Source organism: Ahaetulla prasina, chromosome 1 (genome assembly GCF_028640845.1).
Source record: "Ahaetulla prasina isolate Xishuangbanna chromosome 1, ASM2864084v1, whole genome shotgun sequence".
Lineage (NCBI taxonomy): Eukaryota > Metazoa > Chordata > Lepidosauria > Squamata > Colubridae > Ahaetulla > Ahaetulla prasina.
In genome coordinates this window covers 25,819,817-25,844,153 of record NC_080539.1, presented here as the reverse complement: position 1 = coordinate 25,844,153, position 24,337 = coordinate 25,819,817, and the positions used below count along the sequence as shown (strand labels likewise).

The following is a 24,337-nucleotide window of genomic DNA, read 5'->3' as shown; positions in this document are numbered from 1 at the left end:
TGTAAAGAAGGAGAGAATTTTTATTTCCTTGTGTTATTTATTTATTTATTTATTTTTTCGCATTTTTATACCGTCCTATCTCCCTAAGGACTCAGGGCGGTTTACAGCCAAATAAAACATACATATAAATACAAAATAAAACCACAATTAAAAAACTTATTAAATAAGGCCGAATATTTAAAATAGAAATACAAATACTAAAACCCCATTAAAAACCAAATTCAAAATTTAAAAATTCTAGTCCAGTCCTGCACAAATACATAGATGTGTCTTAAGCTCGCGGCGGAAGGTTCGAAGGTCGGGAAGTTGGCGAAGTCCTGGGGGAAGTTCGTTCCAGAGGGTGGGAGCCCCCACAGAAAAGGCCCTTCCCCTGGGTGTCGCCAGTCGGCACTGCCTGGCCGATGGCACCCTGAGGAGTCCCTCTCTGTGAGAGCGCACAGGTCGGTGAGAGGCAATCGGTGGCAGCAGACGGTCCCGTAAGTAACCTGGGACTTTAAAGTGTTGTGACTTTAGGGTCTGTGAAACTGAAACTATGGTGGGTTGTAATTGACTAGATGAAGCATTTTCTTGTTGCTGCTATTCTACAAGACCTGGGAGATTTGCCGTGCTACAGGTCCAGCACATGCCACGATTTATGTTCATTAGGTATTTTTATCTGTAAAGAGATGAAGAGGTTGGCCATGAACCAGCAGGAATCTGGCTGGCTGGCTCACTCTCGGGCTGCAGATTAAATTCAGCCTTGAAAGGTTAAAGTGGGCGATGAATTTAAAGCGATTACCATCACCTTTTAAGAAAACACCCTGATCAAATCTTACAGCAGTGGGCAAGGGAAAATGACTTTGGAGCACTGGTTTTCAAATCCCTTAGCCTTGCTCCTTTTTAGAAGTTTGAACATCAACGCATTTGATTGTCGTGACATTTCAATTCTCAGCATCAGTTCCACTGCTGAGAGCAGGTGACGCTTTCTAAGGAGAGGCTGAACAGAGAAGTGGAGGGAGTGAGGCGTGATGGGACAAACAGGAGTCCTGTTCCTAAGAGGAATCAGGACATAACATGTAATTTTTTTCGGATTGTAAAATGTTATAAAGGTTATAAAGGACACCCCGTACAGAAGATTTAAGTGAGCAGCACGTTCCTCTTCTCATTCTATGTGAAACCTAGTTTCTAAATCTACGGTATTTGTTTTCTGAGTCCATAGAATACTGACCAAGCAGGCTGGATTTGCACAGAACAAGGTTGACTTCAGGCCGACTTAGCATGAAGTGCAAATACAGCCAGAAGGTCTTTTAATCTGAGCTGATTAACCTTGTCTGGACACAGCTTAGGTTTTGTCTGCATTTGGCCCCACTTTTTCTCTCCGGCTTTCCCTGGTTCTAGAGGGAAAATGGAAAAGAGCCTGCTGGATTACACCAAAGTTGTAATCATACATTGCCTTATTTTCCACAAAGGAGAACTGGATATCTCCACTAACAAAGTCGGGAGGCAATGCAGACTTTCTGTGGCTTCCCCAAGCCGAGATCTGTTTGAAGATAATATGGCAGAGATAGAGAGTCTCTGGACAGAGAAATTGATTCTTTACCATCATGGTTAATAAAATGAGCCCATCTGAATCAAATCAAAAGTCCATTTTATCCAATTCCTTCTTTGTTGGCTTTGATTAATCTGCATCCTGGAAGCTCAAACAGAGGGCATGAAGGCAATGACCAACCTCTATTGTATCTATGTGATTCAGATGTGTGGACTTCCAACTCCCAGAATTCATCAGCCAGCATGCTGGCTAGGGCATTCTGAGAATTGAAAACCACATTTTAAAATTGCTAAGACAGATAAACACCGGTCTAGTGTCTAATATTTAATTATACATGTATCTTCTATAAGGGAGATAGGTGGTTTCTAAATACGATAAATAAATATCAATATTTTTATTTCCACGTGAAGGTTTGATTGCTAGGTATTACAACAGGAAGCACTATAAGAGGAGGAGAATACAATGGTGGGATGTTGCCGGTTCAACAACTGGTTTGGTTATCGCGCTTTGCGCACGTGCTTCATGCGCATACAAAGTTTTACAAATACTTACCTTCTGTGTTACCACTTGGGAGTAAAACGGCTGAGGCCCAGCAATCCGCTCTGCTGCGCCAATCAGCTAAGAAGATAAAGGTAAGTAAAGTGCAGGGATCGTCCAAGTGATCGTTGGAGCTACAGGTTCGCTTGAACTGGTCCGAACCTGTAGAATCCCACCCCGGGAGAGTATTATGTGTAGAGAAGCTGATGAGGAAAGGTTGGACCATCTTCATCAAGCTATAACATTCATTGGATAAATTTAGGCTTTCTTTCCCCACCTAATGGTTTTCAATCATGCTGAGTTACAACTCTCCCACCCAGCAGGTGAATGAGGGCAGTTAAGGAAGAAATTACTTTCTCTGTGAGGAAGCTCAATGCCCGTGAATGGTAGAAACAGGACATGAAAGTAAATTATATGCAGAGAATATGGAATTCCATTTAGCTGTTAAGGGATTAACAGAGCTCCCCTCTTCTCATAGATTTTGATCTAATCCTTCTTTAAAGCCAGCTGAAACACAGGCTGCAAACACCTCTCAGAATGCTTAGCAGAGAACCCTTCTGCTGCTTCATCCTTTATTCTGTCATTTTCTAGTGTGACATTTTATTCTCTGCAGCAATATAGGGACACCTGCAGTGTTGTGTGATTTGCCGATACGGTGGATGTTACATTCACTTGTAAATCTTTTGTCTTTCTGGGTTGGCAGAGAGCATTCCTCATAAACCTGGCACCTGCCAGGTAGGACTTGAGATGGCTGGATGTTTTGGGGGCGAGAGAGCACCAGCTTGGAGAAGACTGATGCAAAGAATAACGCCTTTAGGGAAAAAAATCACTTTTTGTGTAGGCAGAGCAAAGTGCTGATTAAGGGACTGGAGGCTGAAACATATAAAGAATGATGGCTGGAATTGGGTATGTCTAGTTTAATGAAAAGAAGGACTAGGGAGGGACATGATAGCAGTGTTCCATTATTTGAGGGGCTGCCACAGAGAAGAGGGGGTCAACCTATTCTACAAAGCACCAGAAGGCAGGACAAGAAGCCATGGATGGAAACTGATCAATGAGAGAAGCAACCTAGAACTAAGGAGAAATTTCCTGACAGTTAGAACAATTATAGGCAGTCCTTGACTTACGACCACAATTGAGCCCAACGTTTATGTTGCTAAGCGAGAAATTTGCTAAGTGACTTTTGTCCCATTTTACGACATTTCTTGCCGCATTTGTTAAGTGAATCACTGCAGTTGTTAAGTTAGTAACACAGCTGTTAAGTGAATCTGGCTTCCTCATTGACTTTGCTTGTCAGAAGGTCGCAAAAGCTGATCACAGGAACCCAAGACACTGCAATGTCGTAACTACATGCTTGTTGCCATGCATCCAAATTTTGATCATGTGACCACAGGGATGCTGGAATGGTTGTATGTGTGAAAAACGGTCATGTCACTTTTTTCAATGACATTGTAACTTCAAACGATCACTAAATGAACTCTGTTGTAAGTCGAGGACTACCTGTAATCAATGGAACAAGTTGCCTGCAGAAGCTGTGGGTGCTCCAACACTGGAGATTTTTAAGAAGAGGTTGGACAACCATTTGTCCAAAAAGATACCGGGTTTCCTGAGCAGGGGGTTGGACTAGAAGACCTCCAAGGCCTCTTCCAACTCTGTTATTTTGCTATTAAAGTCTGTGTAGGTTAAAATAATAGTCTGACTCAAACAATAAATAGCCATTTGAGCAAATTACAAGAATAGAAAGCAAATGCTTCTCATTCTCTCCCCTCCCCCAGCCGCTGCCTCATTTATGGCAGTGATAATGGCTGTGTGCAACACTTTCCTATCAGTGCGATATCCTTGGTGAATAGCTTTCCCACATCGATTGCACCCTTACATGGGACAGATTCATTACTTTGGCACTGTGGGGAAGGGGGCACTGCTGGGTTGTGAATCTGTAGTTTCCATAAAGCATAAATTGTGTGGTACTGAGCTATAAACAGCTGGGCTATTTGGATGTGCCCCCTTTCTCCCATTAATTAACTAATTGCCTAACCAATCCAGGATGCTTCCTCTTGTAAGCAATTTATTTTATTTTGTAAGCTACGTAAAGCCATTTATCTTGGCTCTTCTCATCCCTGGAATTCTCTACTTCTAACGTGCTGCCATTTCTCTCGTCTAAAATGTGTCCTCAGAATTTGAATTATCCCTGAGTCTTTTGACTTAAATTTTTTGGGTCCCTTTTGCATGTTTAGTTCAAATGATAAATCAATACTTGGTGTTCCCCAAAACTTCTGGTTGACTTGTTGCCATTAATAGCTTGCTTCGTTCATTCATTCATTCATTCATTCATTCATTCATTCATTCATTCATTCATTCATTCATTCATTCTATTTATAAGCTTCCTACTTCACATACGTGACCCTATGCAGCTTACTTCTTCATCTTAGTGTTATTCTAGAGATTCAAGGTCCATTTTTTTGATCAACAAAGTCCACTTCCAGGGATGAAATGCACCCGGTTCGGACCGGATCGCCCGATCCGATAGCAATGGTGGCAGGTTGTTCGGAGAACCGGTAGCAAAAATCTCTGCCCACCCCCCATGCCCAGCTGAGACGCGCAATCATCAGAGGTGTTTTTTTTCTTTTAAAAGCATTTTTTACAACCTCTTTGGCCAAAGAGATTGTAGAAAAAGTGCTTTTAAAAGTTTAAAAAAAAAGTTGGCCACGCCCACCCAGTCACGTTACACCCCCCCACCAAGCCACGCCCACAGAACTGGTAGTAACAAATTTTACATTTCACCACTGTCCACTTCTCATGATCAAAGGCAGCAACCAGGATTATTTTCATGTCTGTGTTAAATGTATCCTGCCACTTTTGATTCAGTTTGCAATAAAATAAACACAATAGGTAAAATACAAAATGAAACACATAGCAGCTAGGCATCCTCCTAACAATTATCTCATCCCACCCTGCCGGCAGAAGAGGCATGCTGCGGACCCCATCAATCAAGGAATTCTGGCTGGTGGGATCCGGGAGAAGTTCCATTTCTGCTGTGGTTCCTGCTTGTGGAATATCATACCCCACCCCTCCCCTGTGAGGGGTGTGGGATCCGCAACTCACCCTAATGACCTTCCATAAGGGCCTAAAAACCTGGTTCTGCCAGTTGGCCCGGGGCCCCAATGGGGAGTGCACCATTTTGGAGGTGGCTCTTGGATTAAGAAAGGATCTCATCTCCCTCTGTGTACTTCGTGCTCCCCTCCTCCCCATCTTTTAACTGTACATACTATTACCCATGCTCCATACAATCCCCCCTCCTAGTTTCCCACAGTAGGAAATGTGGCAGGCCTGAAGACCCAATGCAAACGATGGCTTCCAGGCCTGACATAAGTAAGTAAGTAAGTAAGTAAGTAAGTAAGTAAGCTAGCAAGCAACCAAGCAACCAAACAAGCAACCAAACAACCAACCAAGCAGGAGCAATGAGTCCAAGAGGACTATCACATTGTGTACCAGTCTCTCTGGGGCAATGCCATCCCATCCTATTCTTTATCTATAGATTTGTCTAATCCCATTTTATTATCATTTTAAATTTGAGGATGTTGTATCTTGTGGTGATGGGTCCCATATCTTTGAATAATTTTCTTTCCTCAGATCTGATAGTTTCCTTTTTTTAACTTCATGGGATGATCCAAGATTGTAATATTCTGGAAAGTATACACCTGCAGAATGGCCAACGTAACAGGTGCATGGAGGATAAATTCCACTTGCATTCTGTTGTACACAGGGAGACAGTCCTTTTAGATCTTGCTGCTCAGCGCAACAAGATCTAAAACAGAAAGGGTATTATAAGGGTTGCTTCCCAGCTGATAAAAGATTCAAGAGATCTGTCAACAGCCAACAGCAAGCTCCTTCATTATCATTGAAAAAGCCTGCTGTCTAGCTATTCCACAAGAAGGCATTTAAGTAAGGAAATAAAGAATATTTCACCTTAATGGATGTTGTATTGACATTAGGTGGGACATTAGGTTGCTGGAATTTTTATATCCTGATCTCTTTCTTTTTTTAAACAAATCTTGTTAAAGAGCTTCCATGAGAAAGCTTGAAAAAGCAATTCTTTTTTGGTTTTAGGCAGATGCCTACGGCTGGACCAGAGGTTAATAAAACACAATTGCTATGGTTACCCAGTAAGTTATCCCTGAACAAGCAAACTGCATGATGGCATAACATGATGGTCTGGTTCATAAAACATATATATTTATTTAATTCTGTTTTACTGCTGCCCAGTTCCAGAATTGTTAAGACAATGGTGGGGTTTCCCCATCATGTTAAATCACAATTATATAACCTATATTAGCTTATAACACCATATAACTATTACTTCATTGTTCAGCCTGAGTATAGTTCTTGCTTACCAAGTAGTCCTTATAATTAAGCCTGGAATTATGGTCATAAATTGTCCCAGTCCTTAAGTGAGTCACCATGTGATCATATCTGATAGTATGGCCTTTTTTGCGGAAGTCATTAAGTTAATTGCCATGGTTGTTAAGTGAATGCCGCAGTTGCTAAGCAAATCCATTGTCCATAAGGGGTGCTTTTTTGCCAGAAACCAGAAGTAAATGTCAGTTTTAGTTTCCACAAAAAATTGTAAATTGTAGTCACATAATTGTGGGACACCGCAGTCATAAATGCAGGCTAGTTTCCGAGACCTAAAATTATAGAATTGTAATTCTTGGTTGAATTGAGTAGCTATGGAAATTGAATAAATAAAATAAATAAATAAAAATAGTAATGTTAATAGCACATAAACTTATATACCACTTCATAGTGCTTTATAGCCCTCTCTAAGCAGTTTATAGAGTCAGCGTATTGCGCCCAACAATCTAGGTCTTCATTTTATTGACCTTGGAAGGATGGAAAGCTGAGTCATCCTTGAGCCTGGTGAGATTTGAACTGCTTGCAGTGAGCAGAGTCAGCCTGCAATACTGCATTCTACCATAATTTTGAAGTGTCATTAAGCAGGGTAGTTATAAGTCAAGGACTACTTGAAACACATTGAATTACACCTCAGGAACAGTGTATACCTGACATTCAGATTGTCCCTGTTTTCTTTTTGCAAATCATTAAGGATTTGGGGCCTGGAGGTTAGATGAGCCCATGCTATGTGTGTTTTATTTATTTTTATTTATGAAGTTTATAGACTGTCCATCTTATCATTCTCAAGAGCATTTTTGTTTCTTTTTGCTGGTCCTGAGCACAATTTATTTTTCGTTGTTTATTTATGATTTTTAAAAAAAATCTTACAGTAGCATAGCAGCATTGTAAGTGCAAGTCCTTTAAGTTGATGAATAAATGAATACATTAGGGTTTTTTTTTCCTGCCTGTGAAGAATAATATCAGAAGGGTTGAACTGGTTTTTATTTAAAAATGTGATTACTGGTTTCAATGAAAGAGAGGGAGATTTGAGAATGGAGGCCGGGAGGGCTGACCAAGTAGAAAAAAGCATGGAGAAGATATCAGCTACGTAAATATCCCTATATTACCACAAATATCTTAAATCTTTTCTCTGGCAGCAATTTTGGAGCCATAGAATGACTGGCAGTTATGAAGCAACTAAGGGGCCCAAGAGGAGATCCCACACTTACCACACAGCAACAAAGATGATTAAGGGACTGGAGGCTAAAACATATAAAGAACGGTTGCTGGAATTGTCTAACTTCTAATGGTCACTGAAGAAACTACTGTAAATCGAGGATTACCTGTACTGTGTTTAGCTTGCTGTAGTACTTACATTACTTTCTTGTACTTCCTAGCTTAAAATAATAGCGATAGTATTTAGACTTATATACCATCCCATAGTGCTTTACAGCATTCTCTGGGTGCTTTACAAAGTAGAAGCATTATTTGCAGGTTGCCTCCAATAATCTTGGTCCTCATTTTACTGACCTCGGAAGGATGGAAGGCCGAGTCAATGGTTAACAAGGACAGATTTTGGTAATCAGGAATCTATGCAGAAAGGGGCTCTGGGGAGGCCAACAGTTGCTTTAATCACCGACTAGGTGGTAGCTGATACATTGGAATTGTTTCTCATTTTTGCATAAGCTTTTGACTTGCTTTCAGTTGACGAGGTATGTGAATTGCTGCTATTGCTTCCTTTCCTCTTTCCCTCTTAGCAGATAAATAATTTTCAGTCACTGCATTTGACTTAGTTTTGCATTTTTATTCTGTTTTCAACATTCTATTATAGTCTTTCAGTGGATAAATAACTTCTAAAGAAGATTGCATGCAATCCAGGTACTTACATTTAGAATGTTTTAGATAGAACTAGTAATTCTTCCACAGTGTGCGGTCCAGTGTAAGTCTTACTGAGGACAACACACAAAAGACTTATTTCTAGGCAGAGTAACACACTTTGCTCTTGAGCAATTGCTAGAGTAGTATTTTTTTAAGTAAACCATTTTATCAAGGGCTAATCTTTTATAATGTCTAGCAGTTGATTACCCAGCAACCTGAATACTGCAACAGTAATGTAATAAATATGATATTTTGTCAGGGATGTCCTTTGATGAGAAGAAAAAAAAAAGAAATCCAGAAATGTTTGCAGAAATAATATTTGTTTCTATCAAGCCTTGTAGTTCGGCTAGTAAGATGGATTAAAGATCAATAAAATGAGAGGAATTCCCATTTGACAATACGGTATAAAAAGATATTGCATACAAGGAAAAAGGGGATGTGGCAGGAGAAAAAACAATAGCAACCAAATAGTCACATAGCAATTTAAGGTCCTTGTACTGCTTAGCCTGCTGGGCTGGCTACTGGAAGATGATTTGAAGAGCAGTAACATTTCTCAGGAGGACTAACATTAGACAACTTTGTTTCCTCAGAAAGATGAGGTAAAGATGAGGGGGTTGGAGGCATGAGCATCTTCCAAATATGGGAATTCTAATATTTGTCTTTCTATCTGGACTGAATACTCTGTCCCTCTCCACCTCCCCACCCACCCCTGTGGCATCAGGTGTCATCCAAGCCCCTTTCTTTCCTGGCAGGGACCAGGACTCGCCCTATGAGATAATGCAGCTGGACTTTGAAATGGAGAACTTCACCAGCCAATCCGTGACTCGACGCATCATGTGGCATATAGACTATCGGGGTCGCAACCCACCACCCGATCTGGAGAAAGCTGTGACTGAGCTGACAGTAATTCAGAGGGACATCCGAGCCATCCTTGCCCTGGCCATGGTGAGCTGCTTTCATAGAAGCAAGCTAGAAGATAGTTCAGTTCTCTGCCTGACTATGATCAGGCCTGAGATATGCATTCAAATGCTTGGTCTAATTCCTCTAACTTCATTATATGGGAACTACGGGACTCTTAATTCAGGGTTGAAAGTAGAAATACCCATGTATGATATGTGATATCATACATGGGTATGATATGAATCAAAATGGATACTGACTTTAAACATTCTACATAACCTTTGCTTGATCATCTGGATACAGAGAAATAACTAAAACATGTCTTAGTGTGATGAATCAAGGCAGTTATGCTTCAGTTTCTTTAACCAAAATTGGTTGAAAAAACACAGTTAGTTGGATCCAACCATCACATTCAGCCATAAATTACAGTATACAGTACATAGCATATTAGTTGGCTTCACACAGCATACTAACTCTAAATCAAGCAGATTACTTAATTGCTTAGTCTGGCATGAACCTCTTCTTAAAAGTCAGTGATATAAGAGTTTTATCCGGCTTTTCTTGGGGGCGGGAGATGGTATTAAACACATATGCTTTGCTATTATGTTTGTTTATATTAAGGTTTATATATGGAAAAAAAGGAAGACAAAGGAGTATTAAATATGTTTGGAGCCTTGAATTATTGATAAAAATAATAAAGGCAGGATTTTAAAAAATCCAATAAATAAATACATGGAGGAATTTATGCCTCCCCAATTGTTAATATCAGAACAACCTAATTTACATTTACACTCTGTTTAGGAAGCAGTGAAAACAAGCTTTTTGGAATAAGTTCTGTGAATGTGTCTTTATGCTCTCAAGTTTACGATCCTAAACATCAGGAAATAACTCTCAAAGAATTATGCCATCAAAATAACATTTCCTAGAGGAGTCTTGCCTAATCCGGTGCCCTGCAATGTTGATTTTCCAATCCCATAATCCCTAACTGCATGGCTAGTAGCTACCACAACTGTAGAACCCCAAGTTGGGAAGAATTTCCTGGGCTCAAGCATCCCTTGCAAAGGTTAACAGCGTCTCAAAAAGACTTTCCTGAATGCTGTTGTCTTTTAATGATCTCATAGTCCCTTACATCGGGGTGGAGTCAGGGCAAATAACTGAATGGAGCTGAGTGTTTTCTGGCTGGATGCCCTTCCTGTCGCCAATGTGGAATTTGCAGCAGATATTATCTCTTTGTGTCCAGAGAGAGAAATATCTGCCGCTACCTAAGATCAGACCGATAGCCTCCTGATTGTGAGGCAAGAGCTCCACCTCTAAGCCACCACACCACTCTAACAGACTTTCCTGAATATCCTGGAGAAATGAGCTCATGATGGTGGGACCACAGTCCACACAATAAAACATGGCCTCCTTTATCATCCTTAAGGATACAGAAATCATCAACACAGCCATCCTCACAGGACGGACAGTTGCCATCCCCGTGAAGGTCATCGCCATAGAGATGACAGGAGACATCTTGGATATTTCAGCGATGGTCAAATGCAAGTCCAGCAATGAGGATATCATCAAGGTGGGTGAAGGGGCTGATACATGGGAGGAAAATACAGGTAGCCCTCGACTTACGAAACACAATCGATCCCAAAATGTATTTTGTTAAGTGATACATTTGTTAAATGATTGTTGCCTCATTTTACAATGTTTCTTGCTTCGGTTGTTAAGCGAATCACTGCAGTTGAAATTAGTAACCCGGTTGTTAAGCAAATCTGGCTTCGCCATTGACTTTGCTTATCAGAAGGTCATAAAAGGTGATCACGTGATCTTGGGACACAGCAACGGTCGTAAGTATGAACCAGTTGCCAAGCATCTGAATTTTGATCATATGATCATGGGGATGCTGGAAAAGTTGTAACTGTAAAAAACAGTCACAAGTCACTTTTTTCAATGCTGTTGTAACTTTGAATGATCACTAAACAAACCGGGGTAAATTGGGGACTACTTGTGCTTAATCTTGGAACTGGGTGGCCTGGTATTGTGGAGGAATGCCCAACCAAGGTAGTATGGTAGGGGTTGGATTTTTATTGGATGCTAACATGAGCTAAAATGTTAATGTGCACGAGTCACTGTCTTACAGGAACTTAACTACGGTCTTAGCAAGTTGTGTGTACCAAGCCATCGTAATAGTTCATAATAAGATAATTTCCTTGATGCAGCTTGTTATATTTTGTTAACCCAGAACAAAATGTCCATGGTGTGCAAGCACTGACAACCCTCCATCTCTCCCCTTCCTTACCAATCATCTATTTCAGGGGTAGAGTTCAAAAATTTTAGCAAGGGGTTCTCTGCCTGGTTGCTGGGTGGGCATGGCCATGGTGGGTGTGGCCTAGTTGGCCTCCTTTACCATGGCGGGGGCATGTTTTTGCCCTCCCTGGGCTCCGGAGGCTTTCCTTGAACCCCCGGGAGGGCTAAAATGGCCTCCCTAGGCTCCAGAGGCCCTCTGGAGGCTGGAAACTGGCCTGTTTCTGGCCTTCCTGAACTTCCCGAGCCTCCGCGTGTGCCCTCCGCTTACCTGCCTCCAAAACAGGCCGCGTGGGGACTCCTGGAAGGGGAGGGGAGGGGTGGGCATGGCCAGCCACGAGTAGGATTTGGGGGTTCTCCGAAATGCACAAAATCTTAGCTAGAGATTCTCCCAAACTTCTGCGAACCCCCAGCACCCCACCCCTGATCTATTTGCAAAACAGAAGTTTAGGTCTTCTATTTGGGAAGATTCTCCCATTTTGATCCTTTGAGATGATGTTCCCTATAATCTGTCTCCATCTATGAATTGGAAAGCACCTGAGATGGACTCTTCTGGACCCGTCTGGCAACCCGAATTGCTCTTCAAGCAGGCAGTTATTTCAAGAATCAGTGGAAACTGGAGCCTCCTGCTAAATAGCTCCCACTTCCTCCCACTGTCCAGCCTGGATAAAATAGTCTGCCTGATTTACCAGGGCATCTTTTTAAATGGTTCTTTTCAGCTTGACTAAACACCACAGCCATTGCACACTTCCAGGTAGGCTGAGAGACACTTTGATGGGCTAACATGTTACTTTCCTGCTCGTAAATTCCCCTGGTTGCTGTCTCCGGCTCCAGGGAAGGCACTAGCAAGCCAGAGCCTGCATGCTGAGATGAATAATTCATTGACTTGCTGACCCCTCACCTTCTGTTTTCCATTAAATTCCTTAACATCCTCCCACCCCTGTTTCTGCCCCCACTGAATTATGTCGACAGTGCTATGAAGAGGTGTGTCTGGCAGGAACTCTCACTTACCTGGAGAAATTGCAAAGTGGGGAGGGGAGACAATTGCTCTGTCAGGACTATAAACTGAGACCATTCATCAGGCAACTTGCTATCTGTTACTGTAAATAATTCAGCATTAAGGAGAGTGGCGATGGTGTCGGTGGGTGTTCCCCGAGGGGGGGGGGCAATGGATAGGGGAATAAACAAGACAAGTAGCACCATTGATCTCCCGACACAAGGGGTGCAGGAACAAGACTTGGGGCATGCAAAAAGTGAGCCCTAATGCAGCAGTCCTTGCAAGATGGTGTTGGAATTCCTGGCTTAACTGCCGAACACAGGATTTGCATGCAGCCTGTCCTAGGCCTAACCCAAATTACGCAAAACTGAAGATAAGAAGATGAAGTGTAAGCAAGAATGGCTGCAGCTTTGGTGGACTGAAAAACCAGGCTGATAGTATGATGCAGGTGCTGAACACGAACATCCATCTTCTGCCACAGAATTCAGATTAGTTACTTTGTTCCTCTTAACAGAATAACAAGAGTTTGAAGGGACCTTGTAGGTCATCTAGTCCAACCCCCTGCTCAAGCAGGAGACTTTATACCATTTCTGACAAGTGACTTTCCAGTCTCTTCTTGAAAGCTTCTAGTGAGAAGCACCCACAACTTCTGAAGGCAAGCCGTTCTACTGGTTAATTGTTCTCACTGTTGGGAAGTTTCTTCTTACTTCTAGGTTGAATCTCTCCTTGATTAGTTTCCATTTATTTTTCCTGGTCTGGCCTTTGGGTGCTTTGGAAAATAGGTTGACCCCTTCCTGGCTGTGACAGCACCTCAAATATTGGAATAGTGCTATCATGTAGCCCTTTGTCCTTCTCTTCACTAGCCATGCCCAGTTCCTGCAACTGTTCTTCATATGTTTTAACTACAGACCCCTAATCATCTTTGTTGCTGTTCTCTGCACTCTTTCTAGAGTCCCAACATTGTTTTTTTATAGCGTGGTGACCAAAATTGGATGCAGTATTCCAGGTGTGGCCTTACTAAGGCTTTATAGAGTGGTACCGAACTAACTCATAGATTTATTTTTGGGGAGACAAAATTGGAGGTGGACATGCTGTGTTTCCCTCCTTGAGCTAGAGGATAGACAGGATGTGTATTTGTGGATAAAATAGGTTTATATATGGATATCATTATTTAGGGAGTCCCATTGTTCTGACTGTAAGTCAGAAAGGTTCCTTTATTGCTGTTTGAGCAGCTATAGGATTATTAAAGAATCAAATATCTATTTCTGTATATAATTTGTGGGAGCAAGTTTTACAGTTCAATAACTCAGTTTTAATCTGGTGTGAAAGTTGCACTTGATCTATGAGACATGGGCAAGGCCTGGATAAAAAAGAGTTTTCACTTAATTTCTGTTTTTACTAAGATCCAGTAGAATTGCTAGGATTGTTCAAAAAATATTTTTTTTGGGGGGGGAGTCTAGCAATCTGCAGTCTCAGATTATATCTCTGGATTAAAAGATAATGATAAAGGTACGATGGTACCTGGGTACTCAACTGCTTTGAAATTCATCGAATTTGGTACTCAATGCATTTTGACATGAAAATTTTATCCTGGTACTCATTGTTTGTTTGCTATTCAACACACCAACTACAACTTGTTGTCAGATGCCTTGTGGCTTACTACATTATTCCTTATGGGGAAAAAATGTTTGGTACTCATCATTTTTAGTACTCATCGCATCTCCCGGAATCAATTAAAGATGAGTACCAAGGTGCAAAGGTAATAGGAAAGCTTCAGGTCCTTGAAGAACCATTTCCTATAAAAATAGACAGTCCTGATCTAGATGACACAATTGCATTCTCACATTGTAGCAAATATGGTTAATTTTAATTATGATTTGTTGAACAAGCCAGAAACAAGTCAATGCCAGTTTTGCAGATTGACCAAAATTTTCATTCCTCATTTGATCAATCAAATTTGGTCAATTTTCCTATCATTTTAGCAATTCTTGCTTCATAACTCTGTGGCTTAGAAAATCACCAAATTATTCTTGGTGACTGAATGGGGCAGTAACCAAAAATAAGACAGGAAGCCACAAACCACGTATCCCATATCTAACAAAGTTACGGTTACAGTCAGTTATCCCAAAACAAACCAAGCTTTCAATCAGTGATATAGAGCTGTCAAATAAACCATGGTATGCTTTTCTGTTTGTAGATCATGCTGAGTCCAGAAACATATCATACGAGCGTGATGTGAGAGACTATTATGAAGGCAGGTTTGCATTTTAATTTGAAACAATTAAGTTGCTGGCATGGCGCTGGCAGCTCCTTCTGTGAGACTGTGGCAACCCGTGGATGAACAAATCTCTCCCTTGTCTGATTTGTAATTAATACAGGAAAATTATTTCTTTGTATTGATGTTTAGTTCATAGGCTACATTGTCTGCCACAAGGGTCCTTTCTAGCAGCTTACGCTGAAATAATCCATAGAAACGCATAAAACTATTTATTGAGAAGCAGAATTTTTTTTTTTTTTTTAGCAGAGCCTTCTTCCATTTGCAGAAATAACAGTTCTCGGGAGAACAAGATTAATTTGAAACAATCTCTTAAACAGAGGAATGGAAATCTAACGCTTGTGGGATCCGCATTTTTCACTAGAATCTCTAGGATTGCCAAGTGAAGGCCAGTACCAAGCTGTGGCTCAGGATGATGAGATATTGTGGAACAAGGTCCCTGTGAACATTTGCCCAACTTATGACTTTGTTTTCAGTCCTCATCTTTTCATATATTATAAGAGCCAGGGGAGCGGCGTGGTTAGAAGGCAGTACTGCAAGCTAACTCACTGCTCACTCCAGGAATTCGATTCTGAACAGCTCAAGGTTGACTCAGCCTTCCATCCTTACGAGGTCAGTAAAATGAGGATGCAGATTTTTTGGTGGGGGCAATATGCTGACTCTGTAAACTGCTTAGAGAGGGCTGTAAAGCACTGTGAAGCAGTATATAAGTATAAGGGGTGTCAGACTTGATTTATTGAGGGCAGCATCAGGGTTGTGTCTGACCTGGGGGGGGAGGACGACAGGTGGGCATGGCCAGGGTTGGCATGGCCAGCTTGCTGTCTCTTGAATGGGGGGCACCTGTGGTGGCCCGGGCACTCTGCCCCCGAAAATGGAGCTCGGGAGGGCCATTTTCACTGGCAGAGGCACCAGATTCGGCCCACAGGCTTTGAGTTTGACATCCCTGGTCTAAGTGCTATTGCTATATGTTTCTCCCACTATTAATCAGCAGCTTAATTCAGAAATGGGAAGGAAGTTTATTTTTATGATGTCTTCAAAATCCTTGGCCAGGGCCATTCAGATGCTGCTGAGCTACAACTTCTACTGTTGAACTACAACTTCTGGCACTCCTACTCCCCCACTGGAGGTGGCTGGCTGTTGAAATTCTGCAGCTTCTAAAGGGCCACTGGTTTCCTTTCCTTGGGGTAAATGTTATAATGGATGGGAAACAAAAGGCAGCAGTGTGTATAATGAACTCGTCAGAAATAGGAAAGATACCGATGTTTGGCTGCCTCCCACTCATATATATATTATTGCAATGTTTTACCAGGAAAATGTAAAATGATTTTGTTTGAAGCTGTGCAAAAACTGGAAGAGAAGAGAGATAACTGACAGAGAAATGATTGAATGTGGGTTGTGTTGTGTGAACTGAAGAGCTCCAAGTCATATCTGATGCTTATTATATTTCCAGGAATGTCTTACAGAGCTAAGTTAGAATCTGGAAACATTTCTTCTCTGCTTGAGAAATCCTGCAAATGTTACTTACTGGCTCTCGTTCAACCTCCTGGGAAATTGCTAGAGATGTTTGGTGTGACTTGGAAGCTCCTAATTTTTATTTTATTTTGCCTCGTGTAATAGTTTTACGCTGATTTCGACACTCAATGCCATTCTGGAAGAAGGAACAACTAATTAAATAAAAATTGCTACTTTTAAGAAATGTAAGCGAAGTTGCATATCCCACGAATCTAATTATGGAGGCACTTGTATTATCCAAATTCTAAGACCACATTGCTGAAATTCGATGGGGGGAAAATAGCTATTTGCTTTAACATCATTTTTGCCTTTCTAATTTCAAAATAAAGGTCAGCAAACACAGTGATCCCTACTAGACTGTGTTTGCACAACTTTCTTAATAATAATACAGTAGGTGAACAGTTGCATTTCCCAGTATGCTGTGCTGGATGTTTTCAATCATCACCCTCCCTCCTCTTTTGTTTTTGCAAATAAGAACAGTAATAGCCTACACTCAATTTCTTAAAACTTACCATGAAATTCTCTGCAATCCTCACGAGCATGCGTCTTTCTCCCTCCTTCCTGTGCAAATTTTTGCTGCTAGATAAAAAGGTTTCCTCACCCATTCTGAATATGTTGCCTGAACAGAACATAAGCAACATCAGTTTGTCTAGATTGCCCTAATGGCTGCATTTACTAGCAACTATACCAAGAAAGAATTTTCTGACCCAGCTCTCCAAACACGACAAACCCTCTGAAATTAACTCAAAGATTCCTTTAATTAACAAGTCTGTTCCGCCAAAAGATGAAGTTGTCTGCCACATCTATTCATCTCTGCCCCCTGCCTTTTACCCCAGAGTTAGGGTAGAGCTTCGCTAGCAGCAGTGGCTCTTCCTTCACAAGAATTGGCCCACGTATTTCCACTGCTCTCCTCTCCTCTGCCTTCTGCACATCCGCGCATCAGGCAGTGGACCCAGCTCTTCCTCCTCTTCCTCATCAGCCACCTCCAGATCTGGGGGTTGTTGACTCTCCATCTCAGGGCTGACGGACAGCTCAGGCTCCTCCTCTGTGTCTCTGTTCTGACCTAGCTCTCCAAACACAACAAACCCTCTGAAGTTAACTCAAAGTTTCCTTTATTAGTAGTGCTGGTAGTCCTGGCAAAAAGTTTCTCTCTCACCGCAGTCTTAACAAGCCTATCTGGATGGAAGATGAATAGTTGTCAGCCACATCTATTAATCTCCACCCCCTGCCTTTTATCCCCAGAGCTAGGGTGGGGCTTTGCTAGCAGCTGTGGCTCTTCCTTCCCAAGAACCGGCCTACGGATTTTCACTGTTCTCCTCTTCTCTGCCTTCTGTGCATCTGCTTGTCAGGCACTGGACCCAGCTGTTCCTCCTCTTGCTCATCAGCCACCTCCAGACCTGGCGGCTGTTGACTCTCCATCTGAAGGCTGATGGGTGGCCCAGGCTCCGCCTGTGTGTGTGTGTCTCTCTCTCTGACAGCTCCATTCCCTCTTTCCTCTCAGAGCGCTCAGGTTGCCTTGATGCTGACCCTGATTCCTATGGCTCCTCCTCCTCTGATTCGCCTGCTGGAGGGGCCAGCGGCCGATAGGCCACAACAAAGAGCCACAGGAAGGACCTGTTTTTTAGGCATCTTGGAATGGAGATGATATTAATTTTAGTAGTATTTGCATTATTAGGCCCCGAGAGGCTTGAAGAAGTTTGTGCCGATGGGTGTGTTTATTAGCGTAAGGAATGCAAGTGACAGCCCAGCATCTTTATTTTGATGAATGACACAGTATCCAGAAATGCATTTCAGGGCTCATTTTCATTCTGATGTCAAGCTGGGATTGTCTTTGCAGACATGCTGAGCTTGTGTCTCTTGGATGCCGAAGCCAAGCTTAAGTAGCCCTGTGGGAGTAAGAGGAAATAGACCCTAGCAGGTTTTGCCACACATATGTGCAGAGACACAGACCCAGGCAAACACATTATCATAATAAACTCTCTTAGCTGCTAAATTCCAATTAAAATACACCCGAACGAAGGGCAGAGAGTAGATTTAAATGAAGAGAGCTGTGATTTTCACAGCAGTTTTGGTCTCTGGTTGAAACCTCCTGAGAGACAGCCTATTCCTCAATGGGAGGACAACCTGTTTTGCATAGAAGATGTTTCATATTCAATTGCCCCTCTCTCTAGTTAAAAGAGTCACAGAGAACAAAACTGTGAAAACGTTTCTTTCTCTCCCAAGTGCCAATCAGAGCAGAAACTACCAGGCAAGATAAGTCAGTATTCTGACCTGTTATGCAACTGTGAGAAGGTACTATTATCCATAGTGAACATCATAGATGCTAGGACTGAGAAGAGGGAGGGTCGTAAAATAATTGTGAAGCAAACTGCTACCAACTGGCCTTCCACTGTGGACCTGTATACGGCACAAGTCAAAAAGAGAGCTGTGAAAATGTTTACAGACCCCTCACATCCTGGACATAAACTGTTTCAACTCCTACCCTCAAAACGACACTACAGAGCATTGCACACCAGAACAACTAGACACAAGAACTATTTTTTCCTGAATGCCATCATTCTGCTAAACAAATAATTCCCTCAACACTGTCAAACTATTGACTAAATCTGCACTACTATTAATCTTCTCATCGTTCCTATCACCCATCTCCTTCCACTTATGACTGTAACTTTGTTGCTTGTATCCTTATGATATATATTGATATTGTTTCCTGATTGCTTATTTGTACCCTATGACTATTATTAAGTGTTGTACCTTAGAATTGTTGATGAAAGTATCTTTTCTTTTATGTACACTGAGAGCATATGCACCAAGACAAATTCCTTGTGTGTCCAATCACATTTGGCCAATAAAATTTTTTATTCTATTCTATTCTTCAAATGACTGGATTAGCATTAGTATTAACATTAGATCCTCCTATGCTATGTAGCCTATCGGGCAGCAAGGGTTTTTCCAGTATGCGGCCCTCCTGAGCTCCATTTTTGCTGATAGATGGTTGCAGGAGGCTGGCCCAGCCGAAAACGGAGCTTGGGAGCCTGTCTTCGCTGGCAGAGGCACCACGGGCCAATCCTTCGCTCTTTCCAGGGTGGCCCCGTGGGCTGGATCTAAGTACCCCATGGGTCGGATCTGGCCCCCAGGCCTTGAGTTTGACACCCCTCCTCTAAGTCGTCTATGAATGTTCTTCGCCATGTATTTTTAGGGCGTCCTCTTGGTTGTTTGGCATCAGGGGGGAATCCATTTCATTGCCATTTTGGGAATGGGCATAAAATTTAAATTAATGCATTTGATTTCTATCCCATCTTTTTTTCAGGAGCTCGAGGTGGCCTATATAGCAAGAAGTCTATTAGCTACTCGTAAAACTGAAAGTAATATTATTTTGAGTGTTCAAAATTACCACAAGAAAAGCTCTTGCCAAAGAAATGCATTACCCCAGCATCCATTAGATGGTTTCGTTGGTCCAGGGGAAGAAGCAGAAAAAGAAGCTTAAAAGGAATGATCTGTGTCTCCCATCTATTACGTTCTTGTTTAATAGCATTTGAACATAAAAGAGGGAGACCGACTCTTAAAAGTTTTCTTCGCTCCTAATAATTCATGTCCACTAATAAACGCATTTGGAACTTCCTGCAATTTCCAAAGCTGTAAAGTCTGCTCATCTGTTTGGACCAGAATGGCTAAGTGGTAGATGGAGTATTGTGATGCAAGCCCCTCACCTTCAGGTTCACCATCTTGTCCACTTTGACCTTACATAAACCTGGGATACCATGGATGCTCTTGCCCCAAAGGCAGCCCTATTAGAAGATGCTAGCCCTAAAATCAACCCAGGTCTGGGTTAACGTTAGCAAGATCTATTGGATTCTAGTGTCAACCCTGAAGTTGGCCTGAGGGTGGCCATTTGCTTTTTCTTTCTTTCTAGCTGCTTCAGTGTTGATACAGCCTGGAGCTGGGAGCAGGGAGCGGGGTGGTAGAGATAGTTGGGTGCTGCAGCCAAAATAATAGTCTATCCCCTGGGAACTAAGGTCATCTGTGCAGGTATGAGGAAGGAGGAGCAGGGATGAAATGCTCCCGGTTCGGACCAGATCAGCCGATACAACCTAGGAATAGGTTGTAAAAAATGCTTTTAAAAGGTAAAAAAAAGGCTCTGACAATCACAGCTGAGACGCGCGATTGTCAAAGCCTTTTTTTTAACTTTTAAAAGCATTTCTTTACCACCTATATGGCCAAATAGGTTGTAAAAAATGCTTTTAAAAGGTAAAAAAAAGGCTGTGACGATTGTGCATCTCAGCTGTGATCATCAGAGCCTTTTTTTAAAACCTTTAAAGGCATTTTTTACTACCTATTTGGGCAAATAGGTAGTAAAAAAATGCTTTAACAGGTAAAAAAAAGAGGCTCTGATGATTGTGTGCCACAGCTAATCACCTCCCCCTGCGTGCAGTTCTACTTACCTTCTTTTCCATGCCTCCTTTTGGCATGCACTGCGCATGCGCGAGCGTACACCTCGCATTTGGTGCGTAGTGCGTACTGCATGCAGGTGCACAGCAAGTGTTTGACCCGCAGAGCGCATGCGCAGCCACCCAACTGGTAGTAAACCGGTTCAGATTTCACCACTGAGGAGATTGAGATCATCCAGCAACTGGACTGTATGCTGATTGGACCTTGTAACTTGTGACTCTGGGGAAGTGACAAAACTTTTACTTTAAATTAGGTGAAAATCAGCTGGACTTTTAGAGCCGAGTTTCATCAGATTTATGCCAATATGACATGTCCCAATAAATTTTTCTTTGAGGAAGATGCCTGCCTCAGAGTTCTTCTTGTTGTGGATGTGTTCCTTTGGAACCCTGACATCTAGGAGCCTTGGAGTCTTCCCTTTAACTTGTATGGTGCCTACCTAGCCTTGACCACCACATGCAATTATAGGAATCATTGCAAGATCACAACACATCCAAAACTGCATAGTGGACGCTTTAGGGATCCACTAGGTCCTAGGACCATGCACAGAAAACATCTGGTCTCCTCTTTCAAGAGCCCAAGGATCTTTTTCATGGGGCAACTGTTTCTGATTATTCTATTCATGGCAACATCCATGCTGTAGTTCGGCATTTGAAAAGGTTTCGCTATCTAGAGACCACATTTAAGCCAACACCCCAATCCTTACTGGCTGCTATCCCTTTCTCATAGGGGGCTCATCAACCTTTATGACTCAGTGGTGATAATGCAAGATTTTGAGAATTTATTTATTTATTTTTATTTATTTATTTATTTAAATTTTTATACCGCCCTTCTCCCAAAGGACTCAGGGCGGTGCACAGCCAAGTCATAAAAAACAGCACAATATACAATTAAAACAAGAACTTAAAACAAGCATAATTCATAAATGGCCGGAATTAAAACAATCAAATTTAAAACCCTTAAAATTTATAAATAATAACCCTGATTAAAATTGTTTAGAATTAAAAATTTAAGTCAGTCCCGCTTGAATAAACAAATACGTTTTCAGCTCACAGCGAAAGGTCCGAAGGTCGGATAATTGGCACAAACCAAGAGAATTTGTGATAGGTGCTCACATAAAATGGCTAACGTGGTCGGTAGATTTAATCACAATGTTTTTTTGACACCCTTTTGGATTATTAGGATGCTTCCTACACTTTTTTGCTTTTTTCTGAGCAAGCAGATTCCCTTTTAAGCCATTCCTACGATTTTCTATGACTTGTCTCACCTCACTGTAAGTGTGAATACGGGTATCTCCAAATTAGGGTCTACCATTCTCGGAGGAAACAGATTTTCCAATGTCAGCATTTCCAACTGATCTCAACCTATTATTGATTCCCTAGTTGTAGTTTAGACCAGGGATCTCCAACCTTGGCAACTTTAAGACTTGTGGACTTTAATTCCCAGAGTACCTCAGCCAGCTTTGCAAAGCAGATTTGCTTTGCAAAGCTGGCTGAGGTACTCTGGGAGGTAAAGTCCATGAGTCTTAAAGTTGCCAAGGTTGGAGATCCCTGGTTTAGACCAACCACCCAGATCTGGTAAGTCTGGAGAGTGATGAGTTTTCCAAAAAACCCAATTCTCAGGTCTTTAGTGAATATCTCTTACTACTTTGCTAGAAGTTGATAGGTTATGAGGGTTTTTCCTCAACCAACTGTTCTCCAGATGGCAGCCTCTCTAGACTGGATTCAGAAGTCCTCTATTTTCACCTGCACTCACCTGCCCTGTCCCATATTTTCAACAAACTCCTTCCCTTTACTTTATGGCCTTGCTTGAGGCAAAGTATGATTGTCATTTCTGCACTGGGAATTTTTGGCTCTTGATATCTCTCTCACACCAAATATATTGAAACAAATTGGAAAACCTCAGAGAATATCCTTGAGTGAAGGAACAGGAGATGCACTCATCTCCGATAGGAACATAACTGCAAGGATTTGCTGTTTTCAATTCCCAACTCCACAAAGCGCTTACAAGATACCTACCTGATGTGTTCTATAAGTGCTATGCATTTCACTTAGTTTTGAATGGTTATAAAACTTCAGTAGGATTGGCATCCCATCAAAAGAATCCGTTTTAACTGGAGCACAAACCTTGTATAATCAGTCCTTTTTAGGAGTAGTTGGGGTGCAGGTGATGGGACAAAATTGTGCCTCATGGGCCTAGTTCATTATTGTTTGCCTCAGGATCTCCCTCCTACAACATTCACATTCAAAATGTTCACTTGGTAGGACATAAATAAATCAGCAGAGTTCAGGGAGCAGACTATGCAGAATACATAGCTTTCAGCCTGCTTATTTGCCAAAGTAAAGGGCTATATAGTGTGCCGTTAATAAAAATGGTCTCTTAACTGAGCCACTTTAGAGTTCAAATGCATGTGAAATTATGCAGTATCCTTAACTGCCTGCCCCTCTAGTGAAGGGCATTGTTTACTTAGCCAATATGCATATTGATCAGCTATAATGGAAATGTTTTCCCAAACCATTTCTTTTTCTGGTTCTATTTTTTATTTGGTCATTAGGGCGATTCAAGAAAGACTTCAGTAAATCTGTGCTGTTGCTATTATTTCTTTCCTTAAGTATCCAACTTCTCTTCTTTTTCCCCTCCCCCTTCCCTCTTTCTTACAGACATGATGGAAATGCTTTTTAAACAATCAGCAGGCATTTAAGAAGGCAGTTTAGAAACTGTCCCTTGTTTGGTGGTAATTTTTTTGAAAATTACCTCAGAGTCTTCAAAATCCATAAAAATGTGGAATGCCTTCTTTTTCCTCCTCATTTTATCACGTCTTCTTTTTCCTCCCCATTTTTTCTATAGGTGTCCAGTAGCTGTGACTATGTCTTTGTGAGCGGCAAGGAGTCTAGAGGGTCCATGAATGCAGGTGTCTTCTTCAGCTATGAGCACCTCAGTGCCCTCTTGGAGATGACTGTTTGGGTCCCCAAACTCCCTCTTCATATTGAGCTGTCTGACCCACGCCTCAGCCAAGTGAAAGGATGGCGAGTTCCCATCTTACCTGATCGGAGGTAGGCTAGTTTTGGGCTCTGTTACTTTTAACAAGGATTTCGAGAAACTGGAACAACTTCAGAAGGAGGAGGGTTAGTGGAATAGAAATGTAGTCGAAAGCAATAGAAGCATGTGAGTAGGTTTAGCTTTGGAAAGAGAGGACCGAGTGAGGATATGACAGTTATTGTGTGAGATGATGCCTGTGGAGGTGAGTTGGTTTATCCAACAAAGGGGAAATCATTATCTCTCTGGGTAATTAGTTCCAGGGGCGCAATTATTCTTTCATGTAAGTTTCTTCCTAATACTCAGTTGGAATCTGCCATCTTAATATCCATGTTTCTGTATCTGTCCTCTGGAATGACAGAGGATAGATAAACCATGGAGGTGGTGTGAAGGACTGCAGTGAGGCAGCAGCTTCCCAGCAAAGAGGAAGCACATTCAGAAGGGGAAGGGGGGGAGAGACAAGAGGTAGCACAACCTACAGATGGACAGGATACAAAGAAAGAGAGTTTAGATAGGTACGTCTTAGAACAGAGGTCTTCAAACT

At 41.8% G+C, this 24,337-nt stretch overlaps 1 protein-coding gene across 3 annotated transcripts in view; it reads left to right on the top strand.

The window, feature by feature from the left end:
• The window catches only part of TMEM132E (transmembrane protein 132E), a 259,674-nt gene that overhangs the window by 223,660 nt on the left and 11,677 nt on the right, over nt 1-24,337 (top strand). For all 3 annotated transcript variants that reach the window (XM_058164471.1, XM_058164472.1, XM_058164473.1), the window contains exons 4-6: nt 9,088-9,280; nt 10,659-10,802; nt 23,605-23,810. In XM_058164471.1, the coding sequence (XP_058020454.1) occupies nt 9,088-9,280; nt 10,659-10,802; nt 23,605-23,810 (543 nt within the window). The remainder of the gene's footprint in view (nt 1-9,087; nt 9,281-10,658; nt 10,803-23,604; nt 23,811-24,337) is intronic.